This window comes from Achroia grisella, unplaced genomic scaffold, assembly GCF_030625045.1.
Source record: "Achroia grisella isolate CSIRO2021 unplaced genomic scaffold, CSIRO_AGI_Agris_v1 utg780, whole genome shotgun sequence".
NCBI lineage: Eukaryota > Metazoa > Arthropoda > Insecta > Lepidoptera > Pyralidae > Achroia > Achroia grisella.
This window is the reverse complement of record NW_026713020.1, coordinates 8,441,977-8,463,980: the sequence shown is the minus strand read 5'-3', so window position 1 is coordinate 8,463,980 and position 22,004 is coordinate 8,441,977. Positions and strand designations below refer to the sequence as shown.

At 35.4% G+C, this 22,004-nt stretch overlaps 1 protein-coding gene and 1 non-coding gene across 2 annotated transcripts in view; one reads left to right on the top strand and one right to left on the bottom strand.

Moving 5' to 3' along the window:
* The window catches only part of LOC131850923 (uncharacterized), a 51,030-nt gene extending 30,004 nt beyond the window's left edge, over nt 1-21,026 (top strand). The window contains exons 5-15 of the mRNA XM_059201332.1: nt 10,813-10,939; nt 11,882-11,962; nt 12,619-12,702; nt 13,410-13,528; nt 14,913-14,993; nt 15,422-15,806; nt 16,514-16,712; nt 17,520-17,589; nt 18,270-18,331; nt 19,044-19,208; nt 20,826-21,026. Of these exons, the coding sequence (XP_059057315.1) occupies nt 10,813-10,939; nt 11,882-11,962; nt 12,619-12,702; nt 13,410-13,528; nt 14,913-14,993; nt 15,422-15,806; nt 16,514-16,712; nt 17,520-17,589; nt 18,270-18,331; nt 19,044-19,208; nt 20,826-21,026 (1,574 nt within the window). The remainder of the gene's footprint in view (nt 1-10,812; nt 10,940-11,881; nt 11,963-12,618; nt 12,703-13,409; nt 13,529-14,912; nt 14,994-15,421; nt 15,807-16,513; nt 16,713-17,519; nt 17,590-18,269; nt 18,332-19,043; nt 19,209-20,825) is intronic.
* Trnag-gcc (transfer RNA glycine (anticodon GCC)) lies at nt 7,772-7,842 on the bottom strand. The gene has a single exon. It is a non-coding gene; the product is annotated as a tRNA-Gly (tRNA).
* Nucleotides 21,027-22,004: the final 978 nt, after the last annotated feature.

Here is a 22,004-nt window from a genome sequence, read left to right as displayed (position 1 = left end):
TTTATTTTAGAAAAATTCCTTAATTAACTTTTTTGTTAAATTACACGCGGACGAAGTCGCTGGTACAGTTAGTATTTCTTTTATGGATGATAATGGAAAGCCCACCCGCCTGCACTAACGGTTTACGCTGGCGGGGCACCAGTGGAGGATGATAAGAACATGAGGTCAGGTCAGTTAGCCCATAGTGACAAATTCACCAGAAATTTAACACAATGGTTTCCAGGGGGAACCGCGTGGAGGTCAACCTGATATGGTACATTGCTAGCAATGGGGTTAGCAACCCACATTACTACCAATGCCTTCACCCCCATGAACAGCAATAGGAGTAGAACTATGTGACTGTTATATTTACAAATGAATATTCAGATATGTTTTGGAAAACGTTAATCGCTAAGGATTTTGATTAGTGAATATCATCTGACTGAGATTCATCTAAGCCAAGGATTCCCAAAGTGGTCTATATCGACCCCAGGGGTCTATTACATCTGTTAAATCATATTTACTGAGCAAGGCCTATCACTCACTAAACGATTACTTGAATGACGAGCGTGCATGGCAATAGTTGTTCATGCACGGGATTTTCATTTAATGTTAGACATAGACACCTATATAAATACCTATGCATTGTAAATAAACTGGATTTAAAAAAAAAGTAATTCAATTGAGTTTCTTACCAGTTCTTCTCAATTGGATCTATATACCGAACTGGACGGTAGGGAAAAAAATATAATGTAAAAACTTGACGTTCATAAGCGGCTAAAATGTCCTACATGGATAAATGATTTTTGAATTTGAATTTATGACAAAATGCTAGGGGTCTACGACAGCGATCATCTTGTTTTTACTTTATGTCTTTAACACTAAACTTTACTACAGTTAGAAAGTTACGAACAATCAATACCAGGTGTTAGTGGTATGATTATAGGGTGTTTGGGAGACTACTCTCTGCTACCAAAATGTTAGGGAATTTACTATGTCTGTCACGTACCTGTATGGTTCTGCGGATTTCTTGGGCTTCAGGGTCTCGAAGGTGTCTTCGCTAGCTTTCCAGTTTCACAGTAGGTTTCACAGTTCTAATTTATTTTAATTCACAACAATTGCGCGCGCGCGTCAAGGCCGCTGTACAGTCAGTTTGTTACTAGTTAGGGAGGGGAAGGGAACGCGCGGGAACAGAAAACTAACGGACTCTAATATAATATAATATCTGTGCTTACGATGATACAGGGTAGATTTTGAACATAGGGGCTTTATTTATATGCCAGTTTTGTTGTATATAAGTATGTTATAGTAATAATACTTTTATTACAATAAAATACTTTACACACAGATAAAGTAATGAAGAACAATATAAAAAAAATAGTGATCAGAACAACAATAGTTTAGAAAAATGTCTGCAGAAGATTCCATTTTGTAGTTAGTTTTTTCCCGCGCAAACGCAACACGTCACAGATGCACAATATGGAAGGCGCGCAGCCGCAGTAGGATGACGAGCGCGTCATGGCTGTATGTGTGATGTTAATACTAGGGGTATTAACACTAGGTAAGAATGGGGGTCTACCCAAAACGGAAAAATATGGCAAGGGGTCTACGACACAAAAAAGTTTGGGAACCTCTGATCTAAGCTATGTTTATGGCGCATGTATAGATTTTCATCGAGATAACTGGCGCCAAAACTCATAATGCAAACTCAGTTCTAGATGACTAGATGGCGCTATATGATAATATGCCTTGTAATCTTATATATAAAATTCTCGTGTCACAGTTTTCGTTCCCATACTCCTCCGAAACGGCTTGACCGATTCTCATGAAATTTTGTGAGCGTATTGAGTAGGTCTGAGAATGGGCCATAATCTATTTTTCATCCCCCTAAATGTTAGGGGTAGTCCACCCCTAAATTTATTTTTTTACTTTTTAGACAACATTTTTAGTTTCTTTTTTTTTATGATACAACATACAAAAATACATACAATCCTAAATTTTCACCCTTCTATCATCAACCTCTATTTTTTATAGCGTTATTAATTTATATGGCTAAACAACGTTTGCCGGGACAGCTAGTATAATAATAGTAATCTCAGGACAATTCACACAGCGCCATCTAGACCCAAGTTAAGCTAGCTAAAGCTTGTGTTATGGGTACTAGATAACTGATACAAGTACATAGATATTTTTTTTCGTAAATACATACATATTATACATATAAAACACCCAGACCAATACAAACTATCATACTCAGGAATACAAATGTTTATGCCGTGCGAGGAGTCGAACCCGCGACCATCGGTCGTAAACCGGTGTGCTAAACCACTAGACCACCGAGGTCGTCGTTATTATTATTCCATCTAATAGAAGGTATATTTGGTTAAAATGCTTGCGGTGCCCAAGAAGTCGACCTCGTCTGCATCCGTTTCAAATAATATGACGGAAATCACTTCGATTTTGTAAAAAATAACCTGAACTATTTATAATAATGATTAAGGAAGGTTGATTGAAAATAATTATATTTGTATTTCAAAGCGAATGCTAATTAATGACTACATAGTATAAAACAAAGTTGCTGTCGCTGTCTGTCCCTATGTACGCTTAAATCTTTAAAACTACGCAGCGGATTTTGAAGCGGCTTTTTTAATAGATAGAGTGATTCAAGAGGAAGGTATATATGTATAATACATGTATATTCGAGCGAAGCCGGGGCGAGTAGCTAGTAGCTACATATATTACAATGCAATTTTGAAATATCTTTGTATGTTGGTACAACTGGTACCTCATTTGTTGTTTCATCAATAACATAATGAGGTTGTGTAAATATATGAAAATAATTACATATAATTATTTATTTCATACAAATCGTATTATATATATTATATATACATCAGGGGCGGATCGTGAATTTGTGGGGCCCTGGGCTAAATCTACTTAGGGACCTACCTAATTATATTACTCAACTAAAAAAATACACCGACCAAAAACAAGCGACCAGAAATTCCCCGTTCTTGCATGGGTTGATTGATCTCAGTGTTGCCAACCTTATGATAAGTTTTTGAACATTCTAGATATTTTTTTATACTCTATCTTTTGTATCCTTGGGACCCTGGGCTGCAGCCCAACAAGCCCTTAGGTAGATCTGCCCTTCATAATAATAATGATTACTTGACACCGGTACTTGAACTTCTTGCTGTCCAGCATGCCTCCCCTAGAGTTCACCATTGAATGTGATTCTGTGCTACTCTTTTCCACGTATGTCCCGCTGTTTTTTTAATATCGTCTTAACATCTACGACGCTGTGTCCCTTTCCGTCTTTTACATTGTCTCGGCCACCAGTCTGTAACGTCCTTGTATCATTTATCTTTCTTGCTCCTAATCATATGTCCAGCCCGCCTCCATTTTAGTTTTTTACTACAGCAGATTGCATCTGTGATTTTAGTCTTCTTCCTTATAGGATCTAGTTTAGTTTTGTCTTTTAATTTGATGCTAAATCAAATCATTTATATAGGACATTTTAGCCCTCACGTTATGTACGTATTTTTTTATGTTATAATTTTTCCCTACCGTCTCGTTTAGTATACAGATTCAATTGAGAAGAACTGGCAAGAAACTCAACTGAATTTCTTGCCAGTTGAACGAGTACGAGGCAAAAAAATATAAGATGGCAACCCTGGTTCTAAACGACTGCTGCGTCTTCTGGTCCGCGGTCGCCACTCGAGGACTTTTCTGCCCCAACGGCCATCTGTCCTACGAGCTATGTGCCCTGCCATTGCCACTTCAGTTTTATATCTAAATATATATAACTCAAAGGTGACTGACATAGTGATAGTTATGACGTAGGCATACGCTAAGAAAGGATTTTGATTGATTCTACCCCCAAGGGGATAAAATAGGGGATGAAAGTTTGTATGAAACTCTGTCAATTTTAAACCGATCGGGCTGAGACTTTGCATGCATAAAGCTACTATGACGTAGGCATCCCCTAAGAAAGGATTTTAATAAATTCCACCCCTAAGGGGATAAATTAACGCGAGCGAAGTTGCGGGCAAAATTTAGTATATGGTACATGATACATAGTGTAGCAGTTTGTTGAACATATAATTACGTTGTTTAGCACGCCATTATACAATTAATTGTGAGTTGGCCACAACAAGATGGCGTGTAGAGAAGAGCAATGACGCGAGACGGATGTGGCTTATAATCACACAGATTTTGGGGTCCTGTGCCACATAATATAACTATATAACAGGGTATTAAATCATTGATCAATTTTTAACAAAATTTTACAAGACATACTTATTCCCAGATTCACTCAATTTACCAGAAAAAAAGACTCAAATGTCTTATAAAACATATCCTTTGTAAAAATGCTTATTATACAATTGAAGTTATAAATGACAAGCTACTAGCCCCGGCTTCGCACGGGTGTACATCTAAATATATATAATTCAAACGTGACTGACATTGTGATCTATCAACGCACAGCCCAAACTACTGGACGGGTCGGACTGAAATTTGGCACGCAGGCAGATGTTATGACGTAGGCATCCGCTAAGAAAGGATTTTGGTTAATTCTACCCCCAAGGGGATTAAATAGGGGTTGAAAGTTATATGAAACTTTGTCAATTTTAAACCGATCGGGCTGAGACTTTGCATGCATAAAGCTACTATAACGTAGGCATCCCCTAAGAAAGAATTTTGATAAATTCCACCCCTAAAAGCAAAAGCTAGTGTATTATGTATATACACCTTCCTCTAGAATCACTCTATCTATTAAAATAAACTTCAATAAAATCCGTTATGTAGTATAAAACATATAAGCGAACAGACATCGGAAGAAACTACAGTTTGTACTACATTTATTCAAATAAATTCAATACAACACTCAATAGAAGCCCGGGCGAGTAGCTAGTTACATAGTATAAGACAAAGTCGCTGTCGCTGTCTGTCCCTATGTATGCTTAAATCTTTAAAACTACGCAACGGATTTTGTAGCAGTTTTTTTAAATAGATAGAGTGATTCAAGAGGCAGTTTTATATATGTAATACATGTACACCCGTGCGAAGCTGGGACGTGGAGCTAGTTCTTATACATAAGGAACCACGATGTGGAAGACACCACGCGCGCGTGACCTTTTGAATTACGTACATAAATGTCGGATTATAATTACATTAAAAGTAATAAAACAAAATGATACGCGGCTACATATTATAGTTGTTCATATAAAAAAATTGACTTTTGGAAGGATATGTCCGTTAATAGAGACAAATGTAGATGATTAACTTAATAATATTGGAGTCGTTTAACCTTCAACATGACTAACATTTGTATTCGAACCAAGGAGACTTACTAAATACTAGCTGTTACGTGCGACTTTGTTCGCGTGACAGTAAAATCATTACAATTTATAAAATTAACATAGATAGATAGATAGATATTATAAAATTGAAGAATTCGTTAACGACAATAATGTTTTTATAGCAACACTTAAAATCCATAGCACTGACAATATTATCTGATTACACTAAGAATGAGTGCGTAGCGATTTCTATGTTGATTGTCGCATGCCTATTACTTGTTATATTGTAATTATTATATAAAAAAAATATCTATTCAAAAGATAAACACACAAGTTTCTTGCTCATTCTTCTTGTGATGAATCTGCATTCCGAATGAGAGGTAGAATCAAAATATGACTATTCAAAAGTGCTTGTAATGAGTTTATTTGAATAAAGATTATTTCTATTTGTCATCCAAAACGTATGTATGGGAGTTTTAAGCCCGCAGTTCCGTGAAAATGATATTAGTTGGCATTTATAAAATTAATAGATAGATAGATAAAAAAATTATAAAGGCACACACACACACAAGACACTGTAATAATAAGAACAAAAATAAAAACAGATATCCAATTACATTAGTCATATCAAACAAAATACAATATACAACAAATATATAGAGATAAAATAAAATGCAATACAGATAACAAAACAAACGGTATGAGTAACGTAGTGTGTGCATAGCCCATACGTAAAAAGGCAGCACCTCAGTGTATTGTTTGCAGCATACAAGCAGCAGACCATGTTCCATGTTCAGGCACTGCCCAGAGACATACGCGAGGAGGCATGTAACAAGACCATAGATTCTAATCAGCTCTATTACATTATCATAAATAGTAATAATAAAAAAAACTATAATAAAACAAGAAATAGGTATAACATATAGGCATAAAATATATAGAAAATTATTATCGATTCATATAATAAAATAAATATGATAAACAAAAGAGAAAATAAACTTATTGCATAGAGGTGTTAAGTGTTAAGTGTTAAGTGTTACCACTATCAAGCAACCAAAACACATAGCTTAAGTTTTTTTTATTTATTTATTATTTATTTATTTATTAAAAGAAAACCAAGGCTATTCAAGTACATCTTAAATAAAATCAATATATATGTCATAATAAGCCACTGACAGGCTTTCACTAATAACAATAGACTAATTCTTAAAAAAATTACATCACTACGTATAAAGGCATTATAAAGTTAACAGAGAATATGAAATTAATTAACAAGAGTACAGTAACAAATAGTAAATTTATAGAAATATATACATATACATGATTTTCAATAATTAGGTTACTTCTTATAATAAGTTCAAATTAAAAATCATTTATTTATGTAGGTCATTTTAGCCGCTTATGAACGTTAAATATTTTATATTATAACTAGCTATTCGCCCCGAATTCACACGGGTGTACATTTATTATATACATATAAACCTTCCTCTAGAATACATCTATTAAAAAACCGCATCAAAATCCGTTGCGTAGTTTTAAAGATTTAAGCATACATAGGGACAGACAGCGACAGCGACTTTATTTTAATTATTTGTTTTTGTAATTATTTGTTCTGTCCAGTTCAGTATTAAACATTCAAAATATTTTTATTCATGTAGGTCTATTACAGACTCTTATGATATGTCAAATCCAATTTTATTTATATGTATATATCAAGTATTGAGTATAGCAGATCGACAAAAAATAAGAGGAAACATGATCTGTAACAACACAAAGTAGGCCTGTTATTGGTATATAAATAATAATAATAATAATCCTCGGACATTTCACACAGCGCCATCTAGTCCCAACAGTCCAAAGTTAATCTGAGCTTATGTTACTACTGATATAAATACATAGATATTAATTTGTAAATATATATATATTATACTTAAAAAAACACCCAGACCGATACAAACAATCATACTCATGAATACAAATGTTTGTGCCGTGCTAGGAATCGAACCCGCGACTATCGGACGTAAAGCGGTGTGCTAAACAACCAGACCACCGCGGCCGTCGAGTGCGAGGTACATATTTATAGTTATTGGATTTGTATGTCGTTAAATCATTATTATTAATAATGATTTAACGACTAGCTGAAAAGCGAATAGCTGAAAAAATAAATTTATTACGACCTCGGTGGTCTACCGGTCTAGCACATCGCTTTACGTCCGATAATATAAGATATATCCGATAATATAGTAAAAATCGGTTATATCAATATTACGAACAGACACTCCAATTTTATATGTATAGATGTGCAAGTGACTCTCATATTTATTATCATTGTCCCTGAGTTAGTCTGTCGGTTAGTCAGTTCAGTTGAGAACAACTGGCAAAAAACACAACTGGTACATATTTTTTACGTATTATTTTGTGTCAGTTTCACAAAATATTATTAAAAATTTTAAAAGGAAAATAATAAAAATAAAATAAAAAATTATTGCATCGGCCGGGAATCGAACCCGGGCCGCCCGCGTGGCAGGCGAGCATTCTACCACTGAACCACCGATGCTGATATGCCTTTGCTTGAAATTAATAATTGCTTATCGACTGATTTAACGGTACATTCACACTGACGTAACTTTACTTGATACATTTTGTAACACCTGTTTCAATAACTCAATGACGAAATAAACCGTAGAAAAAGTATGTTGAAATATTTATAATATGTAACGGATACGAGTCTGTCAGGTGAAATTTAATGTAATAAAAAAAATTCTTTAGTCCTCTCACTGAAATAATAAAAATAAGAATAAAATTATTTACATCAACAAATATACATGTATGGAACACAGTAACTTAGATACATCAAAATAATAATTGCATTTAATAATGTCTAGTAAGACAAATTCAATATTGTCTACTAGGCACTGCTGTGTCTAAACTGTGTCACCCCACCTTACATTTTCCTATTGTTATTTAGTATATAAGATCATTATTTCTATGTACATATTGTCAGTTTATTATCATCTGTAATATACATCGTCTCGACCAACAACATAGTATCACTCACCCGCAACACACGCATACACATTTTATAAGACAGTATTATAATTATTATTATAATAATATTACAAAAAAAAACAGAGTATATTAAAAAAGAAGAAACAGATATAATATTTAAGTCTCATCCGTCATACTCGTGAACGGGTGCTGCTTGTGTGGACTGGTCTGCTCTAATCACTATGACTTATTTTCTCTTATTAATTGTTTAACCAGTTGTTGTATATTGAATGTTTTTTTTTTTCTATTTTATTATTTCATTGAATTAGTGCTAATCGGTGGTTTGTATTCATACACTTAAACTTAAATTGTAAGTAAGAATAAATTATTTAAAAGAGCAACACACAAGTTTCTTGCTTGTTCTTCTTGTGATGAGACGGCATTCCGAATGAGCGGTGGATTAAAAAAAAAAATGTTATGACTATTCAAAAGTGCTCCAATGTAAGTTTATTTGAATAAATGATTTTCTATTCTATTCTATTCTATTCTCAACATAACATTATGTGACTGCTGTCCGTACTAGGTCATTATAATGACCTGTATGAAGAATATAATAATTACATTAATTAATGTGTATACCAAAGATATAAAAAAAATTATTTCATTATGAAAATATATTATACTACTTGTACCCGCGACTTAGTCCGCTTGAAATTTAACTTGATTTTTCTAAAATAATATTGTTTGACGGCCTCGGTGGTCTAGTGGTATAGCATGCCGCTTTACTATCCGATGGTCGCGGGTTCGATTCCTCGCGCGGTTCAAACATTTGTATTCATGAGTATGATTGTTTGTGTCGGTCTGGGTGTTTACTATGTATAATATATATGTATTTACGAAATAAAAATATCTATGTATTTGTATCAGTTGTCTAGTACCCATAACACAAGCTTTAGCTAGCCTAACTTGGGTCTAGATGGCGCTGTGTGAATTGTCCTGAGATTATTATTATAAAGTAGCCTAAGTTAGACCTTATTACATCAGGTACCTGCCAATAAAAGTCCCGTCAAAATCGGTGCAGCCATTTCAGAGATTAGCCGGAACAAACAGACAGACAGACAAAAATGTATAAAATGTTATTTATATTCATATGTATGTAGTAACAAACGGTTATTTCAATATTCAATATTACATATCAGCAATATTCTTTTAAATTAGAAAAATAAGGTTAAATTCCACGCGGACGAAGTCGCGGGTACAGCTTGTAATAAATATAATTATATTCATTCATTCATTCAAACTTTAAGAGATGTATGTAACTATTGGAGTGGAGTTCTTACCTTTTTCCAGGATTTTCCACCAATCACTTTTATCGTTCATACAACACGACTCTACTTTTTCATTAATCTGCTTGATATATGTCTTGGTCTTCAACTTCCTCTCTTTCTTTCTATTCTTCCTTCTATCGTCGTGTGTCAAGTGCCCCAACATTTTTCCCGCCTATTCCCAATTTTTTTTTATACTACTATGGTGGCAAGCATACGGCCCATCTGATGGTAAATGGTTACCGTGGCCTATGGATGCCTGAAACACCAGGGGTGTCACGTGCGCGTTGCCGACCCTTAAGAAACCTTAATATACCCTTCTTGAAGAACCCCATTCTGTAGACATCATTGCCTTGCCTTTATCCCATTATTTGTGGTCGGCGCAGTATGTCATTCTCTTCCACTGCTCTCTATCAGTCGTCATATCTAAACATACTCTTCTTTTATTCATATCATCTTTCACACAATCCATCCATCTTTTCTTAGGGCCCTCCCTTTACATCCATCCACATTCATATTATACACTTTCCATAAGACATGGTCCTCATTCCTCCGCATAACATGCCCATACCATAACAACCCCATGCTGTAGTATCGTGAGAAAACCTCGGCAGGAAGAATTCCACAACCTAAGTGTAATAATATCTATGATCTGTTTCTTCTCTTCAACCCTTTGCATCATTTCTTATTTTATAGCTATACTAGATGTGCCCGCGATTTCATCCACATTATATTTATACCCTGTTATTCTGATATAAAAGCTATATTGCTGTAAAGTTTCATCAAAATCCGTTCAATACTTTTTGCGTGAAAGAGTAACATACATACATACTTACAAACTTTCGCGTTTATAATATTACTAGCTTTTGCCCGCGGCTTCGCTCGCGTTAAGTAGTGTTTTTGCGGCTTTACTTTTGTTTCCTTTCTTAGGAGATGACTACGTCATAGTAGCTTTATGCATACAAAGTCTCACCCCGATCGGTTTAAAATTGACAAAGTTTCATACAAACTTTCATCCCCTATTTTATCCCCTTGTGGGTAGAATTAATCAAAATCCTTTCTTAGCGGATGCCTACGTCATAACATCTACCTGCATGCCAAATTTCAGCCCGATCCGTCCAGTGGTTTGGGCTGTGCGTTGATAGATCACTATGTCAGTCAGTCAGTCACGTTTGAGTTATATATATTTAGAATAATAAGTTAATAATTTCCAGGTTACGGCCACATAGCTCCCAAGACGCAAACAGGCAAGGTGGTGACTATCTTCTACGCGATCCTGGGCATCCCCCTCATGCTGCTCTGCCTCTCCAACATTGGAGACGTCATGGCTTCCTCCTTCAGGTACCTTGTGGATGTTAATCACCTTTGAAATTAATTACGTTTAAATGATTGGGCGGATTTGAGCGATTTTACATTACGTTGGATTTCAACATTAAATTAAAATATTTAATGTTGTATACTCAATGTCTTACTAGCCTTACTAATATGATAAAAGCGAAAGTTTGTATGGACGGACGGATGGATGGATGGATGGATGGACGGATGGATGGATGGATGGACGGATGGATGGATGGATGGATGTTTGTTTTCACACAAAAACTACAGATCGGATTTTGATGAAACTTTACAGTAATATAGCTTATACATCACAGTAATACACATTCTATCAATTTCATGCACGTAAAACCGCGGGTATAGTTAGTATTAAATATATAACGTAAAGACAATTTTTTTTAATATGCCAAATTTAGATGTAAATAAAATTTCAATATGCGGAAACGCCTACTATTTTAGAATAGTGATACTTCTGTGTAAATAATTGCTAATTACTGTACAGAAGGAGAATTCTGAATTTTACCTATAAACCTCAGATAATATCATATTACATACTGCCTGTATTAATTTAAAAAATCCCAGCGACATCTTTTAGTACAATATAGGAATGTGTACCTAAGTTGGCAGTAACATTATGGCTGGTTCATCCGTCATACTCGTGAACGGGTGCTGCTTGTGGGGACTGGTCTGTGGTTGCGAACACTGATTAGATTTTTTGTTTTTATGCAATATTATATGCTGTCACTCTATTCTCCCGAATTTTAATGACTGTGTATTATTGTAAACATGTACATTTATTTGAAAAGAATACGAGTTGAGTTTCTTGTCAGTTCTTCCCATCACGAAATCATTCCGAACTGACGGTAGATTTGACATATCAAAAGTCTGTAATAGACTTACATGAATAAAGATATTTTGAATTTGAATGAATAAATATGTGGTTTGCAGGTTCCTGTACTGGCGCGTGTGCTGTTACGTGTGCACGCGACCACCCAAACGGAGCCACCGTCACCGTCATCCTTCCACGAGGTTAGCTTTTTTTATGTAAAGTTAAATAGCAAACAAACTACCTTCAATAAAAGGCATCTTACAAAGTAAAGCGGCTGTAAATAGTCATACACCTGAAAAATAATAGAATAAGTAGCAAAAAATAATAGAAAGAGTAGCAAAAAAATAATAGAAAAATAGCAAAAAATAATAGCAAAAGTAGCAAAAAAATCATAGAAAAAGTAGTAAAAAATAATAGAAAAAGTAGCACAAAATTCATAGAACAATAGCAAAAACCAAGTAAGTTATTTTACGATGATTTACGTGACTATACAGTCGGTTAGAATACAAGTGTAAAGTAAGAATAGCAAATAGAATAGAAGAATAGAGGATAAGGATATGTGAAGAAAAAAAGAGGCAAAAATGTAAATTAAAATTAAATAGCAATAAGTTAGAAGGTAAGAGAATGTATTACAATAAGACCGAAAATGTAAACTGTGAAAAATCCATGTTTTCTTTAAATACATACATATTATACATAGAAAACACCCAGACTGATACAAACAATCATACTCATGAATACAAATATTTGTGCCGTGCTAGGAATCGAACCCGCGACCATCGGACGTAAAGCGATGTGCTAGACCGCTAGACCACCGAGGTCGTCAAATATTATATTGTGTGTTTGTTTGTAACAGACGCTCGATGCGTGCAGGCAGCACGCGGGGATCGACGCGACGTCGACGACCACTAGAGCGGGCCCATTCTGATACTGATTGCAGGTATTTTAACAGAAATAGAAATAATCTTTCATCATCATCGCAGCCCGGAAGACGTCCACTGCTGGACATAGGCCTCCCCAAAGATCTCCACGACGATCGGTCCTGCGCTGCTCGCATCCAATGCCTTCCCGCGATCTTGACCAGATCGTCGGTCCACCTTGCTGGAGGCCTTCCCATGCTGCGTCTTCCAGACCGTGGTCGCCACTCGTTTATTCAAATAAATTTAATACAAGTACTTGGTATTTCAACAGAAATAGAAATAGAAATAATCATTATTCAAATAAACTCAATACAAGCACTTTTGAATAGTCATATTTTTTATTCTACCACTCATTCGGAACGCAGACTCATCACAAGAAGAATGAGCAAGAAACTTGTGTGTTGCTCTTTTGAATAGATGTTTTTTTTATATAAATTATTACACAATTACAAGTAAGATGCGATAATCAACAAAGAAACTGCCACGCATTTGTTATTAGTGCTCATTATTAGCACGCAGTAACATAATTTTAAATGCAAATCTTTATTTAATAATAAATTTAAAAAATTGTATTGGTGTAAACCCTATTGGTGACAATCAATCAATCATAAAATGTTTATTCATGTGGGTCTATTACTCTTATATATATGTCTACTACATTCTTAATTTACTCTTATATGTTATAGACTCTTCTGATATGTCAAAAACTACCCTCATGAATCACCAGGTATCGTGACAGCGGGTACAGCAGCGGGCGGCGCCGCCCTCGACAGCCACCAGCTCCGCCGCCCCTGACCCGCGCCGTTCGCTCGCAGCCTCCACTATCTACACACACCAGAGGACATGGTAATTATATAACTACATTATTTTTCGTTTAATTCTAAACATTACGATTAATTTATTGTGATATGTATTACCTATTTCAGACACCAGCTCCTCACAACAATTCAAATTCAAATTGAAAATCATTTATTCATGTAGGACATTTTAGCCGCTTATGAACGTTAATTTTTTATATCATTATTTTGATTTTTTCCCTACCGTCCAGTTCGGTATATAGTATATATTCAATTGAGAAGAACTGGCAAGAAACTCAATTTTAAAGCCAGTTTATTTACAATGTATATTTATATAGGTGTCTATGTCTAACATTAAATGAAAATCCAGTGCATGAACAACTATTGCCACGCACGCTCGTCATTCAAGTAATCGTTTAGTGAGTAATAGGCTTTGCTCAGTAAATATGATTGAACAGATATTTTGAATTTATTTAAGGGTAATTCCAATATAAATAATCTTTATTCAAACTTATTACAAGCACTTTTGAATAGTCATATTTTGATTCTACCACTCGCCGCTCCATAAGTCCTTCCTTTGGTTTGGAGTACCTGTCTAGTCTGTTTGTAATGTTGAAATAACCGTTACTACATGCATATGAATATAAATAAGGTATATACATCAAAATAACATTTGCTACTATTTTTGTCTGTCTGTCTGTTTGTTGTGGCTAATCTCTGAAATGGCTGGACTGATTTTGACGGGACCGTTTTTTGGCAGGTAGCTGAGGTAATAAGGAGTAACATAGGCTACTTTTATTTTAGAAAAATAAAGTTAAATTCCACGCGGACGAAGTCGCGGGAACATCTTGTCAAAAATAAAATTAGAGCTCTCTGTACTAGGGATTAGTCACTGCTAATTTATAGTCTCAAAGTAGATATTTTAGTTTTACGTTTATTACATAATTTTTCATCGAAATCATTCAAATACAACAAATTTTAATCAAAATTACCTGGGATGTTATGGATATGAAATTTAGGACACGGATAGGTTTCGGATATAGGAATGATTATTATACCGGATGCGGATATGAAATTATTTCGGATTATCCGTTAGTTTCGGATAATTTCGGTTACGGATATTAATTTTTTAAGGAATTTCAAAAGTAAAATACAAATAGCTAATAAAATGGTTACATAATGTGTCTCAATTAGGCTCCGCCGCTATCCGATATTGTCCAAAACTTTTATTTCGGATTCGGTTACGGTTACGGATATTTTTTATATCGGATATCCGATAGTTTTGGTTAAGGTTACGAAGCTCCTTAACATCACTGAAAATTACATCAAGCAATGTTGATGTAATTTTGTTTTAAGGGAAATAAATTTGTTACTTCGGTAGTTATCATATTTGATATTGTGCCAGTAATTGTTCGTTTGCAATTATTTCAAAGGTACACGGGACTATGATCGAGAAGATTATTCCCCGGTCCGCCACGAGAAGTATGCACGAGATCAATATGAAGACGATGATGGTAAGACAGCATTGCGTTATGTTAGTGTTACCAAGCCCAAATTTAAATAACCAGAATTGAAATTTAAAAAAACCAGGACTATCCAGTTTAAAAACAGAACGCAGTGATAGTGTTGCAATAGTTATATTAATATGTAGTAAAATTCAAGTAATTAATGTAAACAAGTTTTTAATAAAAAGTGTTTGATAAAATTATACTGATGAAAATTAGTAATTAAGAGGCGCGCATATTTTAAAAACCCAGAAAGCTGCCAAATATCTATTCAGGACTTCCCAGGATACTTCAAAAACTAGGAGATGTCCTGGGAAAACAGGACGGTTGGCTACTTTACGTTATGTCCAATATCTATAAGTAGACTCTGCCTAAAATTGATACGATCTATTTATTTACACATCCAACTATTATAAGCTAAATGTATGATTTTTCAGAGGATTTCCCGAAGATATCGCTTCCATTACAAGATTTAGAAGCAGCATTAAAGGATTTGGACAACCATCAAATGAAAGTGACGTCACATACAGAGCTACGTAGCAAATCACTACCCAGACCAGCAAAATCTAAACCAGATTATGGACCTCGAAGAGATTTTGACGATACTAGACCTTATGAAATTGATAATAAAGATATGTATGAAATGCACGATCTGCATGATGTTGATTACGAGAATTATAAGGAAAGGAAAGCGTTAGAAGAAAGAGAGAGAAGACGGAAAGAACACGATGATTATAATTATAGAGATAGAGTCTACGATCCTGATGATGAGGACTTTGAATTTGATCCTCCGAGAAATAAAAGAACTAGACATGATTGGAGGTACGGTACAGTTAATATCAACAATTATAAAATAAAATTTATAATAGCCTAAACTAAATTAAAATTGTTTACTTAATAGAAATATTCAAATAAAATTTGTTTATTCATATGTTCATAGAATAGAATAGTAATATTCTTTTCATTTCATTATTATTCACCTTGCTCTTTCTTCTCAACCATTATAGGCTTGTATATATACTACTTTATTATTATTATAAAGTACAAAACAATTTAATAATTGTTTTGCACATTTTTTTATATATGTGGTTGTAATTTTATATATACATCGGTTGTGGAATATAAAGTCTAATCAATTACATTTAAAATTGTAATAGTTCTTGTTGCTAAGTAACAGTTATGTTTTGCTGATTATCCGCTTAAATTCAAATTCAAAAATCATTTATTCATGTAGGTCATTTTAGCTGCTTATGAACGTAATTTTTTTTATATTATAGTTTTTTCCCTACTATCCATATATATAGATCCAATTCAGAAGTATTGGCAAGAAACACAATTGAATTACTTTTTTTTAAAAGCCAGTTTATTTACAATGTATATTTATATAGGTGTCTATGTCTAACATTAAATGAAAATCCCGTGCATGAACAACTATTGCCACGCACGCTCGTCATTCAAGTAATCATTTAGTGAGTAATACTTTGCTTATTAAACCAGTAAATGTCTCCATCATCTTAACAATTTATCAGGACAGAACGTGGTCGTTCTGAATACTATGAGCGTGATAGAGAAGATGTGGATGATAGACGGCGAGGTCGGCGGGCCCGGAGCGCGGTCTATGACTACGAACATCGGTGGGCGGATGACAGAGATGTGGAGACTGGCCGCGGGAGACGACTCCGCAGGCTGTATACAGTGGACGACACCCCCAGGCAATACTACAGATATGTAAGTTACAAAAAAAAATCAGGCAGACATTTGTTCTCAAACTCAAAAAATATATCCCTCACACTCATGAACGGGTGCTGCTTGTGGACTGGTCTGTTTCAGTTACGACTGATTAGACTGCTTCCTTTTGCAATAGTATATGCCAGTGGTCACTCTTTTCTCCCAAATTTGAATTTAAAAATGAATCTGTATTATTGTAAACATGTACAATTTGTTTCAAAAGAATACGAGCTGAGTTCCTTGTCAGTTCTTCTCATCTCGAAATCATTCCGAACTGACGGTAGATTTGACATATCAAAAGACTCTATAATAGACCTACATGAATAAAGATTATTTTTTCTTATCTCATTAGGTGTTATTTTGCGGAAGACCATTTCACTACTTAATGGATTTATATAATTTTGTTTACTTCTACTACAATTAGCATGTGTGAGATCAGAAATGTTCAGTTCGGAAACTTGACTACCGTTACCACCTTTTTTGTATTCCCCTTTTGCAAATCATTTATTTGATTGATTTAATAATTTTCATTATTATAATTACGTCTTATATAAATGAAGTCACGGGTTTTATTGATGTTTGTACTAATTTATAAAAACTATAATATATTTTCTCCCAGATTGAAATTTAGATTGTAAATGAAAATTTACTTTTAAGTATTTTTTATTCTAAGTGGCATTGTAAAGAAGTACTTTCAAAATATTTTATAGGTATAAGATTATTGAAAAAAATTGTTACATAAATTGTAACCACACTTAATAATGTCTGAAATTTCTTTATGTACAATTAAGATTCGTTTTGTTGCAGTCACCGTCGCCGGATCGCGATGACTGGAGTGATGAAGTCGTAGTTATGCCAAAACGACATCGGCATCAAGGTAATTATTTAATACCACAACTAGGTCTTCTTAAAACTAAAACATGTCTGCACTTGTTAACTCGTATATTGAAACGGGTGTGATGTGCCTGTACCTTCACACAAGCACCATTCCAACGCCTGCTCGTTTCGTGCCAGCAAATATCATATCGCAAGAGAGAGCAGGCGCTAGGTCAACTACCATACTAGGGACATTGCACATCACTTTCCTTAATCATATATATACATAAATATATATATGTATATACACATTAAAAATTTGAAAATTGGTATACAAATAAATAAAGTCGAAGTGTCAGTTTATAATTAACTTTTCATTAAATGCATATAAAAGTACATAATAATGGTACTAAAATCAAAAGATTTTTTGTCTCTCTGTCTGCTAAATTCCGAAACGATCAGACTGTTTTCGACAGGGTTCACTCGAAATTGACTAATAAGGTGTAACTTAGGCTAGTATTATTTTAGAAAAATTATTTATTTTAATATGTTATTTTTTATATTAAAATACATAAAAATTCTATTATTAATTCCACGCGGATATAAATAATCATTATCAAGTTATAAAAACAGTGGTTTTTATACCACCACTTAGAACCTATTTAGCTGGAACTTGGAACTTATTTATACAACTTAATTTTTTATATAGTCTTAAATAATGTATTGCTATATATTTTACAGCGTGGGGTTCTCGTCAATCTGAAATATATCCATTTCCGCCGGAAGTGCCCGCAAAAGAAGAGGTAGGTAACAATAAACCAGTCGGTATTGTTCTGTGTTTTGCCGCGCTCAGCTACATTGTGGAATCACGATCCAGCAATGGTATTTTCGAACCGATCTGATATTGAAACCTTCAAGAAAAGAGCTTATTCCTTCTTAAAAGGCCGACAACGCACTTGCAATACCTGTTGTTGCGTGAAAATAAAAATTATTTAGTACATCAAACATTTGTATTCACAAGTATGATTGTTTGTATCGGTCTAGGTATTTTCTATTTATAACATGTATGTATTATATTTACGAAAAAAAAAATATATTTATGTTTTTGTATCAGTTATCTAGTACCCATAACACAAGCTTTAGCTAGCTTAACTTGTCTAGATGGCGCTGTGTGAATTGTCCTGAAATTATTACAAAAAAATTGCATAATCAGTATCCGTAACCCAAACAGATCGATCCCCACAAGCAGCACCCGTGCCCCATGCACGGGTGCTGCTTGTGAGGATCGATAAATCAAATAAATGAGTAGTAGTAGACGGTAGTCAAGTTTCCGAACTGAACATTTCTGATCTCACACATGCTAATTGTAGTAGAAGTAAACAAAATTATATAAATCCATTAAGTAGTGAAATAACACCTAATTAGATAAGAAAAAATCATCTTTATTCATGTAGGTTTATAACAGACTCAGTCAGTGCACGAGTATGACGGAATAGATTTCTTTATGATATTCAGATAAAGCCGGTGCCGATCTGGTTGTGCGTGTTCCTGGTGGCGTCGTATATAGTGGCGGGCACGTTCCTCTTCAAACGCTGGGAAGGCTGGGCCTACCTGGACGCTGCCTACTTCTGCTTCATCACACTCACCACCATCGGATTCGGGGACTTCGTGCCCGCACAGGTGAAGATATACAAAAATAAGTGTGTTTTTTTAGCCTACCTGGACGCTGCCTATTTCTGCTTCATCACACTCACCACCATCGGATTCGGGGACTTCGTGCCCGCACAGGTGAAGATAAGATATACAAAAATAAGTGTGTTTTTTTAGCCTACCTGGACGCTGCCTATTTCTGCTTCATCACACTCACCACCATCGGATTCGGGGACTTCGTGCTTGCACAGGTGAAGATATACAAAAATAAGTGTGTTTTTTTAGCCTACCTGGACGCTGCCTACTTCTGCTTCATCACACTCACCACCATCGGATTCGGGGACTTCGTGCCTGCACAGGTGAAGATATACAAAAATAAGTGTGTTTTTTTAGCCTACCTGGACGCTGCCTATTTCTGCTTCATCACACTCACCACCATCGGATTCGGGGACTTCGTGCCCGCACAGGTGAAGATATACAAAAATAAGTGTGTTTTTTTAGCCTACCTGGACGCTGCCTATTTCTGCTTCATCACACTCACCACCATCGGATTCGGGGACTTCGTGCCCGCACAGGTGAAGATATACAAAAATAAGTGTGTTTGTTTAATGGATAATGGAAGGCACCCGCCTGCGCTAACGGTTTACGCTGGCGGGGCACCAGTGGAGGATGATAAGATGAGCATGAGGTGTCAGTTAGCACATCCTGACAAATTGACTAGGAATTTTTCTCGATGGTATTTAGGAACCTCGTGGAGGTCAACCTGATATGGTACATTACTAATAATGGGGTCATGAATCATCACATGGGTCATCACATTACTAAAAAGCCCTTTCCCTCCTGTAGGTAACGACGTTCAGGTCAGTTAGCTCATCGTGACAAATTCGCCAGGAAACTCCTGGCCAATTTGTCACGATAGTTCCAGGGAGAATCGCGTGCAGGTCTACCTGATATGGACTAATAATCTGAGGAATTGTTCGGATTAATACCAGCTGCTGAGTTTCACCACCGTACCACCCGTTAGAAACTAAAATACCTTCCTGATCATCTGGATGAATGGCGGTCTTCCACAGTGCGGTTTTCTAGAAACTTTTTGGCTAGCACAACCACATTGTGGAATCACCTTCCAGCAATGGTATTTCCGAACCGATACGATATTGAAACCTACAAGAAAAGAGCTTATTCCTTTTTAAAAGGCCGACAACGTACTTGCAATTCCCCTGGTGTTGCGGGTGCTCATGGGCGGCGGTAATCACTTACCATCAGGTGAGCCGCATGCTTGTTTGTCCCCTGTGTTATAAAAAAAAAATGGGGTCACGTCCACATTACTAACAATCTCCTTCCCTCCAATAATAGATCCTTCAAGGAGGGAGATCTATGCATAAAAGACGAATTCTGAGACAATCATAATATACCTATGACGACCTCGGTGGTTTAGCGGTTCAGCACACAGCTTTAAATCCGATGGTCGCCAGTTCGAATTTACGTTAAAAACATTTTTATTTATTAGTATAATTGTATCGATCTGGGTGTTTTCTAAGTATATTGTGTATGTATTTATATCAGTTGTCTACTATCCAAGCTCTGCTTAGCTTTGGACTAGACGGCGATGTGTAAACCATCCTGAGATAGATACTGTGTTTCCAGGGTCAAAGTCTGGAAGATCCAGCGGCTGCAGTCCACTCCATAGCGCTTTGCTCTCTGTACCTGCTGTTCGGTATAGCATTACTGGCCATGTCGTTCAACTTGGTGCAGGAGGAGGTGCGGGCCAACGTCGCCTCCCTGGCCACAAAGCTTGGCATAATCAAGCCAAGGGACCAGCACAACGACACCGACACTGATTACTGACTTTCAATTTTTATATAATTATTAAAGAGTAATTTTATACAAGTTTATGGGGATCGGCGGTGCCCTCAGACTAAAGTCGTATCCGTCAGGAGGGAGTTGTCCTTCAGCCGCTCCATAAGTCCTTCCTTGGTTTGGAGTGCCATCTGCACTCGCCCCCTATCGTCCGGTGAAGCTGTAAAGGCCAGCTGCGGCCAGCATTAGAGTAGTCCGAAAAAAATTTTTTTTTTTGTAATGGTATTATATAATTCTTTATCTGTGGTTTTATCAACATATCTGTTGTACAGATATAGTTAAATTAAGGTTGTGGATTTGTTTATTGTTAATTATGAAAGTGTCCGAAATGTGGCAGTTGTTTAATGTTATAGATTTTTAATTAAATGTAAAATGTGTTGTATGTTCTCGAATCAATCAGAAGAAAGAATTTTTTATTTAATACCTATTTACAATTTCCATTGAAGTAATGATTGTTACCGTCAATGGTCACCGTTCACCAGCGTGCCCCGCTGAAGCATATTTCAGCTACTACAACGCCATCTGGTTTGAGTAAGATAACCACCACAATATATTTTTATTAAATTAATATTATATATATATATATATATATATATATATATATAATATCCCCTTGGGCACTTTGTGGCTCAGACGTGCCGTATAGGTAGTTTTTTGTTGATCCTTTTTCACTTGTTGATCCGGAGGCCTTTTGTTGATCTATTGCCAGATGACCATATATAAATGTTGATCCGTTTTGAGCCACAACTGTCACGACGAGTAATAATAATAATTAAGCGATTTATACACGATTTTATACAAATCCACCTTTTTGGCATACGAGCAGTTCTTGATCCAATTCAAACGGGCCAATCAGGGTGCAGCATTTGCCAAGGGCTTCCTCATTGGCACGTTTGGGCTACTACATTATGGCTACAGTAACTTAATAATGTCTAGCTAGTATTTCAAAAATAATAGTCTACCTAA